At 38.0% G+C, this 18,583-nt stretch overlaps 1 protein-coding gene across 1 annotated transcript in view; it reads left to right on the top strand.

Moving 5' to 3' along the window:
- The window catches only part of LOC308689949 (NACHT, LRR and PYD domains-containing protein 3-like), a 148,693-nt gene that overhangs the window by 60,053 nt on the left and 70,057 nt on the right, over window positions 1-18,583 (top strand). The window contains exons 3-6 of the mRNA XM_081364083.1: window positions 5,401-7,192; window positions 9,300-9,473; window positions 9,580-9,753; window positions 9,862-10,035. Of these exons, the coding sequence (XP_081220209.1) occupies window positions 5,401-7,192; window positions 9,300-9,473; window positions 9,580-9,753; window positions 9,862-10,035 (2,314 nt within the window). The remainder of the gene's footprint in view (window positions 1-5,400; window positions 7,193-9,299; window positions 9,474-9,579; window positions 9,754-9,861; window positions 10,036-18,583) is intronic.

Here is an 18,583-nt window from a genome sequence, read left to right as displayed (position 1 = left end):
CCATGGGTATCCACAAAACTTAAACAACCACTAAATAAGAAGAAGGTAGCATATTATAATAATGATGTTTTAGCTAAAAGGGACACTTAAAGGGAAATTAAAATACAAATTAAGGTAGATAAGGCCCTATTATAAACAAAAATTTTAAGCTAAAATGTCACAGGGAAATTCTAAACAGGCATGGGAAGGTATTAGAACAATGATTAGTGTACCACATAAAAGTCAAGGAAAGTATAACACAAATATGACAATCACAGATGGCAAAAGTGGGGGTCTGGAGCTAGCGAATTGGTTAAATCAGGGTTTTTTTTCACATTTTGAGGGGAATAGTGAGGATACTAATAGTGATGAAGGAACTTTCTTGACATCAACTAATAACTTTTCCATCAAAGAGGCTGATGTAAAGAAAATGTTTTGAGTTGCAATACACATAAGAGTCCTGGGCCTGACAGCATCTGTGGACGAGTGTTAAAAAACTGTGCTGAGCAACTATCAACGGTTTTTACTCTGTTATTCCAAAGATCTTTAGACCAATACATAGTACCAACTATATGGAAAACTTAAACTATTATACCTTTCCCTAAAATCAATAAACCATTAGAGCTTAGTGACTCTCAGCCAATTGCACTGACATCTTTGGTGTTTAAAAGCTTTGAAAGGCTTGTTAAAAGGTATGTAGTGTCAAAAACGCAATATATACACTAAAACAATTACTCTTTAAAATAACTTAATTCAATTATGGACAATGGTTCCACACAAGCAAATTATTTTATATTAACATTAATGGATTTTTTTTAATCTATGTAAGCTCGAATGAGAAAGAATCTATGTGAAAAAGTAATGTCCAACCAAATCAATGGAATTGCTTCCCGGTAACTTAAATCGGTTAAGTTTAGTGAACATGCTTTAGTTTATTTAAAACTGCACTGATAAATAAAGTGTGATGGATTTACATGATTTTTCAATTGAACTTCTAGACTATAGCTAGCTATTAACTAATAACAACACTTATTAATATCTTAAAAGCTAAGATTTATATGCTCCTTCAGCCACAGAAATGAAACTTATGTGAATCAGTCCACAGCTTGACCAAATGCTCCACTCTTCTCCACAATGGTAACCCACTGTAATGTAAATGGTTCTAATAATTCCAATGTAATTGAACATTAAACACAATTACACACTATCAAGTAGGGGTGGCACGGTACATGAAAAAACATCCGAACCGTTCGGTTCGCTTGTCTCGGTTCGGTGCGTGTGTGCGTCGCACGGTTCGACGCATGCGCAATGTAGCCTTGTGCCCGTGCTAATACAATGCTAAATCATAAATCAGACAAATGTAGAATAACATTACAATGTCCAGCAATCGATTTAAATAGTACACTGGGTTTACCTAGACATTTAATGAGATCTACTCCCCTATATGTTGGGTTTTTTTTCACGTGAATTAATAGGCTACATAGATCGACTGTTCCACGTACCAGTATGTACTTTAATTGTCCAGTGGCAGAACTTGCCAAGCGTGTCAAAGGTTAGTTCTAATCTGCACTCGTATATATATATTTTTTTTCTTTTTCATCAAAACCGATTATGTTTATCAGTGGTTGTATATCAAGCAGGGACAGATTTGTATGAATTTTGTTTTGTGATTTCATCGGAACGAATAGAGTAGCCTAGAGTCTCCTCAACGGACTGAAGCGCGCGTCCGAGTGAAGAATGTGCGGCCGCTGCGGTGTGTGCGCGAGCCACGAGAACACTGTATCAGCGCCACTGATCGCAACGGCAACGAGCACTTTGATCACTTGATTAAAAAAACACATTTCAGCGCTAGATTGCTTCTTATTTAACAAACGAACGAAACGAATACTTTGCTAGTTAACTGGAAATGTTTTATTTATTTGTATTGGTACATCCGTGCTGCTGGGAGATAATATCAACCCTGGCAAAAAGTGGTGGGGACATGTCCCACCCGCAAATTACGCCTATGATGACGAGACACGAGGAGAAATTGACAAATAACTGTCCGACACAGTCCACGTAGCTCTCACTACAGATGATGGACCTCCAGGGCCACTGAAAGTTTCCTCAGGGTGACTGCTCACTCATATTACTTCAGAATGGGAAATGAGAAGCTGCGTTTTGCAAACACACCCCATTTATGAAATAAATAAATAAATAATTAGATAATTCAGCTATATATCATATGCTGAAGTAAATTTTTGGAGTGTTAAAGATTAAAAGAAAAAACAACAACAAGAACCGTACAGAACCGAAAACCGTGACCCTAAAACCGTGATACGAACCGAACCGTGGGTTTTGTGAACCGTGCCACCCCTACTATCAAGTCTTCCTCTTTTCTCATTTTCTCAAAACACATAAAGTAACACTTAATTTCAACATTTATTCATTCTTAATTCAGCTATATGCAAAGCATGCTAGGAACTAAGTACCGCCCAGTTTCAGTTAATGCAACACAAATCATTCATGTAATCCAACACAAACAGATTAAGTAAAATTAAATTTTACATTTATTTAAGCAGATTGAACACAACCAAATTAAGTTTGGACAAAATGTATAGCAATTGTGTTGCAAGCTCATTTTAATGAAGCAATTTGAACAAGCAGCCAAAATATATATTTTTCAGTGCAATATATTAAAAGCATCCCAGAACAGACTTTCCGAAATACTAACAGAAATGAAAGACTTTGCTTTTAGATTAACTTTATATTTTCTTATGACTGAGACTTGTAGCTCTGATGCCATGCACCTTGCCACCTTCTTCGCATGTCGTCTTCATTCAATACGTTGGAAATCATCAAATCTGTTTGTTTTTTATCGCAAAATTAAATTCTTTACATTAGTTTAACGATTGATAATTAGGTATAGTGGAAAATTATACAGGTTAAGTTAATACACAATACAATAGTGTTTTGGTGGTAAAAGAAATATATGTGTGCTACTTTAACAAAAAAATATTTGGGTAAAAAGAACAGTGCCACAAAACCATTTTTTTTAGTGTATTGGATCCTTTGCAATTTGCATATCAGACAAACAAGGGAGTGGGTGAGGCAATTTTAACATTGTTGCATATTGTTTACTCGCATCTTGAAGGTTCCAAAAATCACATGACAATCCTATTTCCTGACTTTTCCTCAGCTTTTAATAACATATTGCCATCTGTGTTAGTTGAAAGATTAGCCACAGAGTTTCTGTGGTTGCGAGACTTTTTAAGAAACAGAGTACAGCGAGTGAGTGTGGGTTGATCACTGTCGGAGAAACAAATTTCTAATGTTGGATCCTCTCACCCCTACCGTTTATATTGTACACAATATGTATAAGTGCCCATTCAGGGAGATATCTCATCATATTTGCTGATGACACTGCATTAGTTAGTCTCCTTCAGGGGGATGAGGACAGACCTGTTTTAAATGAATTTATTTCTTGGTGTGACATGTCAAACCTTAAGTTAAATATTTCAAAAAACAAAGGAAATGTGTATTGATTTTAGGAAGGAGTCTTCAGTGAGTGTGACGACTGTTAAAGGGGAGCCAATTCAGAGTGTTAATGAGTATAAATACCTTGGGGTTGTCCTTGATCATAAACTGAGGTGGGATAAATGGACTGAAGCTGTGAACAAAAAAGGACAGCAACTATATTTCCTTAGGAAGAGGTTGTCATTTAATGTAAGCATCTCAATCCTAAGAGTGAAATGTGCTGTATAAATAAACTTGCCTTGCCTATACAGCCACTCTGGAGAAAACAGTGATGTCATCGTCCAGCTCCGTTCAGTTCTCATATAATGGTGTCAATGCAGGCAGATCAGTAGTATTGTTGAATATTAACCCTAATAACCCTAACCTAAGCCTACTACAGTACAGACTACATGTCTAGTTTGGTGTGCTAGATGTCAATGTTTAATCAAAAGGCTTTTAATAATGCCCGTCAGCATTTTTAAAAATTGAATCCAACTGCATTCAATTCAACATTAATCAAGGTGTTTCCATCACCATATACACTCACCTAAAGGATTATTAGGAACACCTGTTCAATTTCTCATTAATGCAATTATCTAATCAACCAATCACATGGCAGTTGCTTCAATGCATTTAGGGGTGTGGTCCTGGTCAAGACAATCTCCTGAACTCCAAACTGAATGTCAGAATGGGAAAAAAGGTGATTTAAGCAATTTTGAGCGTGTCATGGTTGTTGGTGCCAGACGGGCCGGTCTGAGTATTTCACAATCTGCTCAGTTACTGGGATTTTCAGGCACAACCATTTCTAGGGTTTACAAAGAATGGTGTGAAAAGGGAAAAACATCCAGTATGCGGCAGTCCTGTGGGCGAAAATGCCTTGTTGATGCTAGAGGTCAGAGGAGAATGGGCCGACTGATTCAAGCTGATAGAAGAGCAACTTTGACTGAAATAACCACTCGTTACAACCAAGGTATGCAGCAAAGCATTTGTGAAGCCACAACACACACAACCTTGAGGCGGATGGGCTAAAACAGCAGATGACCCCACCGGGTACCACTCATCTCCACTACAAATAGGAAAAAGAGGCTACAATTTGCACGAGCTCACCAAAATTGGACAGTTGAAGACTGGAAAAATGTTGCGTGGTCTGATGAGTCTCGATTTCTGTTGAGATATTCAGATGGTAGAGTCAGAATTTGGCGTAAACAGAATGAGAACATGGATCCATCATGCCTTGTTACCACTGTGCAGGCTGGTGGTGGTTGTGTAATGGTGTGGGGGATGTTTTCTTGGCACACTTTAGGCCCCTTAGTGCCATTTGGGCATCGTTTAAATGCCACGGACTACCTGAGCATTGTTTCTGACCATGTCCATCCCTTTATGACCACCATATACCCATCCTCTGATGGCTACTTCCAGCAGGATAATGCACCATGTCACAAAGCTCGAATCATTTCAAATTGGTTTCTTGAACATGACAATGAGTTCACTGTACTAAAATGGCCCCCACAGTCACCAGATCTCAACCCAATAGAGCATCTTTGGGATGTGGTGGAACTGCAAGATGCTATCCTATCAATATGGGCCAACATTTCTAAAGAATGCTTTCAGCACCTTGTTGAATCAATGCCACGTAGAATTAAGGCAGTTCTGGCGAAAGGGGGTCAAACACAGTATTAGTATGGTGTTCCTAATAATCCTTTAGGTGAGTGTATGTTGTCAACTACAGGATACTCAGTGTAAGATGTAGATGTAAACAATTTCAGGACAAAGTGTGATTAATTTGAATACAGCAGAAGTGCAGTTTTATCATTATTTTTGTAATTGGAACTGCAGACCAGTTTACAAATTACAAATAGGTTTTATTAAGACTTTATGAAAAACATGATCACTTAGTCTTTGCTGTCTTTCCCCTCTTTTTTAAAGGTTCAACTGCAGATGACAGTCAAGCTGCTCTTGATTACACAAAGGCCAGTAGCAGACTGAAGAACATATTAAGACGGGACTACGAGCAGATATTAGTTGGTAATTCACAGACGGGTCATCTGAAAAACCTGAACAATATTTACACTGATTTATATGTGGTGGAGAATGAGACTGGAGGAAGAGTGAATGAGCACGAGGTGAGACTGATTGAATCAAATCACAACCGACCGACTGCCAAGGAGAAGCCAATCAAGTGTAATGACATGTTTAAAGGAAACACAAAGGTACTGACGATGGGGATCGCAGGGGTCGGAAAAACTGTCTCTGTCAATAAATTCATCTTTGACTGGGTTGAAGGAAAAGAAAATCAGGATATAACCTTCATTTTTCCTCTCCCGTTCCGTGAGCTAAACCTAATTAAAGAGAACTGCAGTCTCATGGAACTGCTTCACGAACACTTCTTTAGTCCTGATAAACTGCCCTCTCTTCCTGAAGGTGATGGTAAGGTCTTGTTCATTTTTGATGGACTGGATGAATGTCGCTTCGAATTGAACTTTATAGATGGTGGCAGATTTATAGATGTTCACGAAAAAACAACAGTGAGTAAGATAGTTACAAGCCTGATCAAGAGACATCTGGTTCCCTCTGCTCTCATCTGGATCACATCCAGACCAGCAGCAGCCAGTCTGATACCCCGTGACTACATTAATCAGGTGACAGAGGTGCGAGGATTTAACGATGAGCAGAAAGAGCAATACTTCATCAATAACAGCAGTCCTGAGGTTGCTGAGAACATCATCAGTCACATCAAGAAATCCAGGAGTCTGTACATCATGTGCCACATCCCTGTCTTCTGCTGGATCTCTCTTATTGTTCTTCAGCCTCTACTGGCTCAAGAGAGCAATGACAAAACTCCCACAACTCTCACAGGGATGTACACAAGCTTCTTAATTTCTCAGAAGCAACAGATGAAAACAAAATACAACCGTGATGGCCCTGAACCTAAAGACAAAGTCAGGTCTTTTGATCAGATTATTCTGAAGCTTGGGAAACTGGCCTTTCAACAGCTGGAAAAAGGAAACCTGATTTTCTACAAAGAAGATCTTGAGAAGTGTGGACTAAATGTCAGTGAAGGGTCAGTGTACTCTGGGTTATGCACTCGAATGTTTCAGGAGGAAAGGGCTTTTTCAGACACACATGTTTACAGCTTCGTACACCTCAGCGTACAGGAATGCCTTGCTGCTCTCTATGTGTTTTTTGTTAACAAAGACAAGAAAGCAAACCCATTTTTCCCATTCTGGAAAGAAATGACACAGAAACTCTCCAAAAAAACACTGTTTCAGCTTCATAAGGCTGCAGTCGACAAGGCTTTAGAGAGTGAGAACGGACACCTGGACCTTTTCCTCCGGTTCCTCCTGGGTCTCTCACTGGAGTCCAATCAGATTGACCTGAAGGAACTACTGCCAGGTCTGAAACTCAAATCTGAGAACATTAAAGAAACTGTTGACTATATCAAAAAGAAAATAGAGGAGGAGGAATCAGTAGAAAGGACCATCAATCTCTTTCACTGTCTGAGTGAACTGAAAGATGACTTTGTGGAGGACATCCAGAAGAATCTGAGCTCAGGAAAACTTTCAGCACAGAATCTCTCCACTGCTCAATGGTCTGGTCTGGTGTTTGTGCTCCTGATGTCAGAAGAGACTCAAGAGAAATTTGAACTGCAGAAATACAGAAGATCTGATGAAGCAGTGATGAGACTGCTGCCAGTGATCAAAAACACCAGAAGAGCACTGTAAGAGGCTTCTTTACTATCATTTATATACACTGTTAGTCATTTTAATTGGGCTTAATCTTACACACGCGGTTTGCTGGCCAATAATATTCAGAAAAAAAAAGAGTAAATATAAATGTATCAATGTGTGTGATGATATTAAATGCCAAAGTACCTCCAATATCAAGCATGTTGGGTCAGGCATCAGGCAAAACTCAGCAACCTGAGTTTTACCAATTTATTATTCCTAATTTTATCATAAATTAAAGAAACTGAAAATACTGGTTTTTGATTTTATAAAGATATATATTTTTTTAACTTTGGATTTTTTATCTTTTACTAGGGATGTACCGATACCACTTACCAGAACAAGTTCGATTCCAATACTTTCTGGTACTTGCCGATACCGAGTACAGATATCTGTATTTTCACTGCATTTGTCATTTTTGTATGTATTGGGTAGATAACATAAATAACATAAATCATATTAGTTGGCTTAATTTATTTTACAAATATATATTTCCTTCAGTTATTTTCATGCTAAAGAATGCTAAAATGTGTTGTATGAGCTTCTATTACTTTCACTGTTCATTCTATTGCTCTATCATATTTTATCTTTTAGTTAATAGCACAGCACATATTTAGAGCATCTCCAGCAGGGCTCAGTGCTGAGGATTGGGTCAGCGGTACAAATAGATACCAGTGAAATATCACAATTCTCTTTTACAATTTTGATACTACAGCAAAAACTACTTGCTTAATTAATGTCAATGTAAAACATTATTAAAGGATTAGTTCACTTTCAAAAAATGTTTTGCTGATTATTTACTCACCCCGATGTCATCCAAGATATCCATGTCTTTCTTTCTTCAGTTGAAAAGAAATGAGGAAAACATTTTTGAGGAAAACATTTTTGAGGAAAACATTCCAGGATTTTTCTAGACAGAATGGACTTCAATGGCAACCAACTATTTCAATGTTCAAAGAAGTTTCAAATGTCAGTCTCAATGCAGCTTCAAAGTCTCTACATGATCCCAGTCGAGAAATAAGGGTCTTATCTTGTGAAACGATCGGTCATTTTCAAAAAAAAAAAAAAAAAAAAAAGAGAAAAAAAAATATATATATACATTTTAACCACAATATATATATATATATATATATATATATATATATATATATATATATATATATATATATATATATACTTTTTAACCACAAAGTGATTTCTTTGTCCTTTATTGTTTGATTAACATTAAAACACAGCAGCAGATTTATTAGACTGCTGCCCCTTTATGACCTAATGCACAGATCCCATATGAATATACTGTCTACGTTCACTTGAGATATAACTGACTGTGTTTACTATGATACTCACCAAGACGGGCGTTTTTACATAATTTTGTGTGAATTCGTCTGTACAAGCGCAAGACGTGAAAAATAATGTATTCAGTATTTGCGCACTGTCTGAGACGGCAGCAAACACTGAGACGCAGTGTTAAGGGCGCACGCTTTGGATGTTTGGTTAATGAAAATTCTTGACCCACAAACGTCCTGTAATAATGCCGGGAACCACGAGTTATACATAAAGTTGCTTACAGTTCATATTTTATTTAAATATACGATTTAGTTTTAATCCAAATAACACATGCTGAGTGAACGATCAGCAATCAAGAGCATGCAACAGAAGAGCAGTCTAATTAGCAGTCTAAGAGGGGCAGCAGTGTAATTTGATTGCTTTATCAGTGCATTTTTTGAGTACGAGTACACAAGTGCAGTATCGGGCCCAATAACGATACTGGTATCGGTATAAGTGCATCCGTATTGCTTACATCAGTGGTTCCCAAACCTGTCCTGAAGTACCCCCAACACTGCAAGTTTTCTTTGTCTCCCTAATCAAACACACCTGATTCAACTCATCAGCTCATTATCACATGGGTTAATGAGCTGATGAGTTGAATCAGATGTGTTTGATTAGGGAGACAAAGAAACGTGCAGTGTTGGGGGTACTCCAGGACAGGTTTGGGAACCACTGGTTTACATCACTTTAGCCAAAGGTTTTTCCAAATTATTATAAACCCTACCTAAGAAGCATTACTATTGCATTATTGTTGTTTTCTTCTCTTCACAGGCTAAACAGCTGTAATCTCACTGATCAGTGTTGTGAGAGTTTGTCTTCAGGTCTTCAATCCTCAAACATCTTTCTGAGAGAGTTGGACCTGAGTAACAATGACCTGCATGATTCAGGAGTGAAGCTTCTTTATGATGGACTGAAGAGTCCAAACTGTCAGCTGGAGATACTGAGGTTTGAGTTAAAATTGTTTATTTAAAAAAAATATGGGATTAATTATTAAAAATCCCACTACTAAGATTTATTCTGTATGCAATTACATTGTGCTTTTCTTCTTCAGATTTTCCACATGTAATCTCACTGCTCAGTGTTGTGAGAGTTTATCATCAGTTCTTCAATCCTCAAACTGTGTCCTGAGAGAGCTGGACCTGAGTAACAATGGCCTTCAGGATTCTGGAGTGAAGCTTCTTTCTGAAAGACTGAAGAGTCCAAACTGTCAGCTGGAGATACTGAGGTTTGAGTTCAAATACTTAATTTTTTTTTTTTAAATGGGCTTAATTATTAAAAATCCCACTGCTAAGATTTATTCTGTATGCAATTACATTGTCTTTTTCTTCTTCAGATTCCCCACATGTAATCTCACTGCTCAGTGTTGTGAGAGTTTGTCTTCAGCTCTACAATCCTCAAACTGTGTCCTGAGAGAGCTGGACCTGAGTAACAATGACCTGCAGGATTCAGGAGTGAAGCATCTTTCTGAAGGACTGAAGAGTCCAAACTGTCAGCTGAAGATACTGAGGTAAATGTTTGTAAAATAATTAATGAAATGCTATCACAATAAACATTTTTTTTTTTTTTTTTGGAATGCAAGAACAAGAGACAAAAACAACATTTGCAGGAATGGGATTTTTTCCATATTTATACAGATGTCCATATTTTCAGAGTTGAGAAGTATGACCCACGTGGACTGCATAAGTCTGAGAAAAATACTGTTGGGGGTGGAGGGACGGTAGTGGACTGTATGAAGATTAAAGTACTAAAACTGTAAATTGTTTCTTTTTCAAATACATCCATTTCATGCATGGTTTGCTTCCGATAGCACTGAAGGCTAGTAGCACCATCTAGTGGCTCTGTACGGGACACCATGAACATCTCAGCCAAGGTTCAAAATAATACCACATGCCAAATGGCGATTTTATGAAACAATGTTACTCACGAGTTGGCTAGCAATCTCTTTCTCTATACTAGCAATACATGTTTGAGACAATTGGATATGGCTTAGTATGAATTTTGAAGGTTATGATGTAATTATATAAACATGGCCGGATTTACCTCATATTGTGACATAGGCAAAAGCAAATTGGGGCCACACCGCATGACCAAAACCGCGACTTTGAAAGAAAATTGGGAAAGGAAAGGAAAAAAACACTTAAAAATTGTGAAGTCAAATTTGATATTGTGGCTTTGATATATGATATATGTGATCATATACTTGCATGTGTCACTATAAACTTTACCAAAATCAAGCTCAAATGAAGTTGGGAAATTTTTGTCCAGTGAATGTTGTGTTTTTTCGTCATTAGAACGTCTGCATCTGAGGCAGTCAGTCAATCACATTTTCATCAGCTTAAAGGTTATGAAGATTATCGTAGCTATGTGGCCGCTCGTTTTTTCCCCTGTTTTTCACAATAGAGATGGGACGGAGTTAAGAGGTTTAACTGATAGTTTAAGGAGACAATGGAGTAACAAAAATTGGTCACAATCTCTTTTTTTATACTTCTTATTGGTTAAATATTTGCAAACCCACAGACAGACTAAAGGTATACAAATTGTAATGATTTATGTTAAAAAGGACGATATTTTAAATTGTATTGACTTATAAAGCAATTGTCTTATATAGTTTTGGCATTAGATTGAAATAATAATAATAAAATAAATATATTTCTCCCCATTGTATTTGGGGAGATACATGCATTTGGGTGAATGTGAAAGCAACACAGACTTGGGTGTGCGCTTGTTCAGGAGGTTTTAGCTGATGACAATGTATTTAGTTCAATAAAACACATGTAGGGGCTGATAGTTTTGATGATTTACCTTGGATACGGGCGAGAATGAGCCTGCAGTGTATTCGCACGTAGGCAATCAGGGCAGCAAATTAATGGCAATCAACTAGGGATGGGCATTTTTCAAAAAAAATGTATTTGAATATTTGGGCTCATTAAAAAAAAAAAAGAAATATTAATTTATTTAAATGTAGTTTTTACGTCACCCTTTCTGAAAAAAGTTTATGATTAGCAAATATATACACTATATATACATAATGTAAAAAGTTTACATTATATCTTGAGATTTTCTTTTAGTGGTAAACATTAAACAATATACAGAACAAAGCTGAAGCAGAGTGAACGTAAAAAAGCGCTAATAAAGCTGACAGTGCCAGTTATCGTTGTAACGGTCACCAGCTGGAGTGCCCTTGAGAGCCACCAGAGGGCACTCCACACCAGACTATCATGTTTCACTCACAAACTACATCTCCCATCATTCTCTGCCTGGACTCATCAGCACTCATTATCACATTCACCTGTATCTCATTATCTTGTTTAGTTCACCCCATATAAGTCTGGTTCACCCCATCAATCACTGTGAAGTTTTGTTTTGAGGAATAATAAAAAAAAAAGAGTATCCACATGCATGAAAGTAGGCTCCTCAGTCTGATAAAAATAAAGCCAGGCGCAGACAAAATGTGCTTCGCTGACAGACGTAGCAGGGACACAGATAACGTGTGCTTTGCAAAGTTTCTTACAGCGCTTTGTGTTTTCTGTTCTTAAACCTGTCTCCCTCAACGAAATTTAAAGGAAGCATATGTCTTGATCATTTTGCTATCAGATAAGTTCTCTTCTCTGTACAGCTGTAATAATGAATGTAGTGATGCACAGCTGTCTTTCCTCATTCGACTGGCGCTTGGATTTCATGTGATTTCATGGTGGTGATATTTATGATAACTCAGTTTCACCCGACAATGTTTCTGCATGACATGTTGATCCATTTGATCAAAAGTCCATTTTGTAAAGTCATTAACTGGTAGTAAAATCATTCTGATCATTCTGGTCAAATCATTCTCACTGTGCCTAGAGGCAGACGACATTCTGTGATTGTTAGGGTTCTTCCATAAAATTTTCAGGAGACATTCATAATCACCAAAGTGTCATTTTATTGATTGCAACACTTAAGTACTGACCAAACTTTGTGCAGAAGAAACAGAGAGAAAAAAAAATATAAAGACTTGACTTATATAAAGACTTGTGGAACTACCGTCCGTTTGCGCTGTCTTTTCTATTCATCCTGGGCAGACTTAAAACTCTGACAGCCGTTACAAGACGAGGTGGAATTATTTTGTTTTCAGAGAAAATGCTCCCTCAACTCTACCGAAATTCGTTTATGTGCTTACGCACTTCTTATACTGTGTTTACTCAGCTCTTACGGTGATTTTCTGTAGTAAAACTGACGCTTCATCTTTTGTGTGATGTACAATAAACTTTATTAACCTGTTAAGCTTCACCAGTGCGTCAGCGCACTGAAGCGTTTTTTTATTTATATAGTTCAAAGTTACTATCAGATTTAATGTTATACCTTGACAAACTATACATCATTAAAAAGATATAATACTCAAGTTTCAGTATTTGACCACTATTGTATTCTGAGAAACTTATAGTGACAGTTATGTCTTAATTTGTGTCAGGAGTTATGAAATGAAAAAATGAGTCGATACCTTTAATATGAATTATGCACGTCAGCCTCTCCCATTCATAAAAAACTCTGTGCTGTCGTCATGACAGCGATACACAAAACAACGTCCCTCAGGGCTTTAGCTCAAAAATGTGCAAACTTGGAGAAATATTGATATATTCTCATAGATTCACGTCATATTTCTAAAGACAGGAATAATATTTATTGAATTTATACCCAAATGCGTCGATGTAATCATTATGATCGCTTCTTACTGAGATGTGCAGTGTTTTCAATTCATACCAATAGCCTGAGGGCGCTATATGCACAAAAAATAATCCATATATGGGACATGAAGAAGAGCCATAATCATGTGACATTCCAGGACGTCACTGCTACACACAAAGCTACAGAGATCCCGCTGTAATATGCATGTTTTGAAGACAATAAACATGTTTGCTATGATATTTGATTTGCCTGTGTTCTTCAAGCCATGCCAGGTATTTTCATAATAATAGATTATATTTATAATGTAATGCTAATCGATATAGACTTTATCATCGTGCATAAAACTATAAATAATGTTTTCTGTCTGATTTTTTTTTTATCTGAAGCCAAATTATATCACATAAGATTATTTAAAACACTCGATTGCATTATGAAGTAAGTTTGGAGCACAAACATGGTTTTAATCTCATAAATGGTCGTGTATTGATGGTGTGCTAAGCTAACATGCTAGCTAGCCCAGGTGCACCTGCCACCAGGGGTTATTCTTTTATGAATTTTGTTCTAAATAAGAATGCTTACTGATATGTTTTAGTGCATTTGACCACTATTTAGTGCACTTCAAATGTGAAGTGAGAACTTTGATAAAAGAAATTAGGGATTGAAACCCTGTGAGAATAGCCAGTCGTTAGTAACTATAATGCAGACAAAAGAAATGCATATTTCGAGCCATAACCAGTCTGGAGAGGTGTGAATGTGTGCAGGGGGAGACTGAGACTGAATGGGGCTCGTTTGCACCACAAAACAATAGAGACAAAAGACTGAATGGATGCTTAGACGATGACTAAACATCAGTAGCATTTTTAGAGTAGCCTAATCAAAATAAAGTCATGACATGATCTTGAAAAACATTTAACTAAATACAGAGTTTTAGACTTATTATCTTCATATTTTAAATATAACATGGTCAGACATGTGGCTTTAGCTGTAGTGCATTTCTAGATTGCTCCAGTGCCAACTTCAATTTTATTTTCATTAATATGTTTCATAAAAAAAAAAATTCTAATAACTTTACAAAACTTTGAAGCTATTTAAAAAAAAAAATCATTATGACAATAATTAATTCTACATTTACAATAAACTACCAGGTGTCAGCTTTCAAATGAGATCATACTTGTGCTTTTAGTGCAAAGGGTTCATGAACTGTATCTGTTTCAGTTTGGGTATGTCATTTCTGGGGATTTTTCAAAAGTGGGGTTGCAGCTTAACAGGTTAAACTCATCAGTATATTTTTGATCATCATTCGGACCTGGTCCGAAACAGCAGACTTGTAGGCTATTAATAGTGGCGGGCGAACCAGTGAGCTTTTGCAGGTGGAGGAGGTTCCAGGACCCGCTGAGCACTGCGCTTATTACGGCGTGGCACCACAGCGGGCGGAGGTCCAGTCCCGGTGGAAGATGCCAGGCAAGTCCTCAGAGTCGCCATGGGCATCAGCTCGCAGTGAGGGCAGCCGCCGTCAGCGAGCGCGAGAGCTGCATGATCCTCACCCAGGCAGGAAACGCAGATGACATGGCGGTCCCTGTCGCTGAGTGGGGCTCGACACGAGCCACAGGATGTACGAGACATCTTGAAAAAGACGCTCGGCTCTTTTAGAAAGAGGGTGTGAGTCGCAGCGGCAAGCACACATTAGCAGAGAAAAAGGATATAATACGCTGGATAGCATAGCAGGAACGGCGACTGAAGGTGGCGAGTTGTCAGCCAGCGGCATCAGATGCAAAGGCTCGTCCCGCAGAAGGCTTTCTCTAATGGCGCGGCTTCTTCCTCTCCGGATCCAGCGATGCGAGAGCTTTGCTTGAAGAGATGAAAAATCAGATTATACCAGCCATTGAGCTATATTTATAGGCCCCGTTTCTGCGGGACGTGACGCAGTGGGCACGAAGCGCCCCCAGTGGATCTGACGCCACGAGGGCCTCTCTCGATAGGCTGCTGCAGTTGCCGCAGGGCAGCCAATAGGCACGCGAGCCGTCTTGCCTATGTCTGCATGCTGCCGCAACGCGTTTTACATTATTTCAAAAATAAGGATAATTTTTGGCTTCAATATCTCGCGGAAAAGAGATTTTCCCCTAGCGTAAGATATTACGCAGTACGAGAGACCTCTCGTAAGAGAACTAGAACCATTCAAATGAAATGTTTATTCAGTGTTGCCTTAGCCATCACAGTGATCAAATACAATCAACTTGTTAACAAGTTGTGCATGTTTGTGATGACATAACTTGAATGCAAATGCACCAGGGTTCGATAGAATCAGACTGAGTGTGAAACCAGATCCACACTGCGGATCAATCACGCTCGGAATCGTGTGAAAACGCCCTCACACGCGAGCAGCTCATGATCCTGTTTTCAGTGTTTCAGAGTCAGGATTATCATGGAGAGGAGTTAATGAAAATCTGTTTCCATATCCCCCACGCTTCTAATCTGCAGGGCCGGTTTTAGACATTTGGAGGCCCTAGGCAACTGCCTGTAGGTAGCGCCGGCCCTGCTAATATGCCACCAAACATTCACCATGTTCCTTAGAATAACGTTGCCTCTGATTAGGCCTGTCATTTTAGAAGGTAACTGTCACGGCCAGCTCATTCCCGACCGTAACATAAAGAGGTTTACAAATACAAGCAAGCGTTTGCACTGAAAGATTATTTAAGGAAAAAATGGTCTGTTACAGAAATATAACACAATGTATAGGGATTTAAATAAACAAGAGAAAATAATAGTCCAATGGGCCAATAAATGTTGGTAAATAAAAGACAAACTAAAAGAGAACAAATTGGAGCAAATTACTTCTCTGGAGAACTACGGTCCACCCATAAATTATCCAATTAACAGTGACGTCACAGTCGAATTATATACTGCCACCATCAGGTAGAGAATAAAAAGACAGGGTCATAAAAGTGACCTATATGACAAGTTATATAGCGGAATCCCATTCAATGTCACTGGCTCACACCCAATCCATATGGAATCCGCATCGTTTATGAACCATTCCAAAAGAAATCTAGACTGAGCAGTCAGCAGATACGTTGAAAAGTACAGAGCTGCCAGGTTCCCTGCTTTGACAGGGTAACACAACACACTATACTGCAGCCTGGGTCTTTTCTTTGCCCATATGAATGAAATTATTGAGCTATTTAAATTGTCTCTGATAGGAAGCATTTGAAATATATAGAGAAGGCGCGGAAGAATAGTAATTAAGATTTAAATTTAATTAAACGATAAAGGCAGGTCACACCATGTCTGCTGGTTATGTTTCACTGATTGTAAAAGGGGGACAAAATTTAAACTATATAGCTCTGATAATCGATGAGAAATCTTTAAACCCAAATAGGAGAACAATGTAGTGGACCAATGGAACGGTTGCAGTATATTAGGGTCTAATGAGACTATTAGGAGGCATAACTTCACTTTTTGAAAATTTTATCTTATATCTGGGAAAACAAACTATACTCACTAATCAGTCTTACCTGCTTAGGAATGGATTGCTTGGGGGATTCCAGATACAACAAGAAATCATCAGCATTTAAAGTAATGTAATTGTTTGGTTTTAGCCAGGTTTCTGTCAAACACAACACATCTAGATTATAGTATGTAATTTATGGAGCAAATTATGTGCCATAATTAAACAAACAAATCCAGCATTTTGCAAATAAACTCGATCTACTTCGCAAAGGAAAACTCGACTCGCAAACAAACAGAAAGCAATGTGCAAGTACAACGGTCAGTTTGAGTGAAAATGCTGTGGAGTAACAAATATGCATTGTGTGTTTCACAAATATAAATAAATGAGTCAAGATAATACTTCACAAATAAATACAAACCATCCTACAAATTGCATGTAACCTTTGAACAAATACCAAATCTAGTGCATACAAATGCATATCTGTCTGTTATGATTGTGTGACACTTGGCTTTTTATGAGATCTCTTGGCTCGATTTTCTCACAAATGTGTCCAGGCAGATTTTCTCAAAAATGCAGTTGAGCAACTTCCTCTTCTAAAACAGTAGATGACGCTAAACTAGGGGATTCATTTAGCGCTAGTCTCCAGGGAGAAGCACTGATTTGAAACTTGTTTTTGCCTACAGCTGAGGAAAATGACTGGTGAATGGGTGTGTTTCTGTTTTATTTGATCTACAATTAATCTTTTTGAGGTTTTCTTTTGCAAAATGTTTATTACATATAGACAGATTAGCAAAACCCGCCTCTCAATTAAATGAAATCTCATTAATTTATGGAGAACGAAAGAAATAGATTCGTTCAGTGTAGACATAATCACTAATTTAGTCATTTCACATGCGTTCGATGTAGAAAAAATGTACAAAAAGCAACATATGATGGCAGAGCTTTCAGCTTATAGATTCCCCTATCCTAGAGAGAGTGAAGTGCTACTAAGTGCTAATGTGGATTTCTGTCTAGATATGTAATAAACATTTTGCAAAAGAAAACCTCAAAAAGGTTCATTATAGATCAAATAAAACAGAAACACACCCGTTCACCGGTCATTTTCCTCAGCTCTGGCAAAGGCAAGTTTCAAATCAGTGCTTTTCCTGGGAGACTTGTGCTAAATTAATCCCCTAGTTTAGCGCCATCTACTGTTTTGGAAGAGGAAGTTGCTCAACTGCATTTGTGAGGAAATCTGCCTGGACACATTTGTGAGAAAATCGAGCCATGAAAAATCTTGTGGGTATTCTCTCTAATTGCTAGTTCAGGTTTGCCTGAAGGCTACAGGTTGTCCGGTCAGAACAATTTTGTCTCACTCAGGTTATATTCCAAATCGTTGTTTTATTAAAGGTGCATAGATGTGTGTGCGCTAATGTGTGTGCGCCAACGCTGTACACAAGCTGTGCACGAGCTGTGCATGCGAGCATGGCTACTGCTGCATGTGTGGTCAAACCGAGATGTAAACAACTATGAGTGCATCCGCGCGACCTGAGATACAACGTGCATTGGTGTTTATAAGGAATAAATATAACTAATACTGACAACGAATTACATAAATATACATGGAATGGAAGTAATGTCACAGCAGCCGAATATAATTAAGTAAACAACATTAAATGTAAACACGGATACAGGCGGATTAGTGTTCGTTGAGACTGTTCAGCAATTATGTGATTACTTACAGTGTGATGCACGCACAATCTATAAAACTTCTCAGATTTGGGCTAAGATACTATAGGAGGGATGAATACCATCTCTTTTCAACAGGTCAGGTCTGCCCCAAAAACTTTTCCAATTGTCTATGAATTGTATATTATTTTGCGGACACCACTTAGACAACCAGCGATTAAGTGAACACAATCTACTAAGTATCTCATCACTCCTGCGAACAGGAAGGGGGTCCGAG

This window comes from Scardinius erythrophthalmus (assembly GCF_964197995.2).
Source record: "Scardinius erythrophthalmus genome assembly, chromosome: 4".
NCBI lineage: Eukaryota > Metazoa > Chordata > Actinopteri > Cypriniformes > Leuciscidae > Scardinius > Scardinius erythrophthalmus.
The sequence above is the reverse complement of the archived record's forward strand: the minus strand, read 5'-3'. Positions and strand labels throughout refer to the sequence as shown.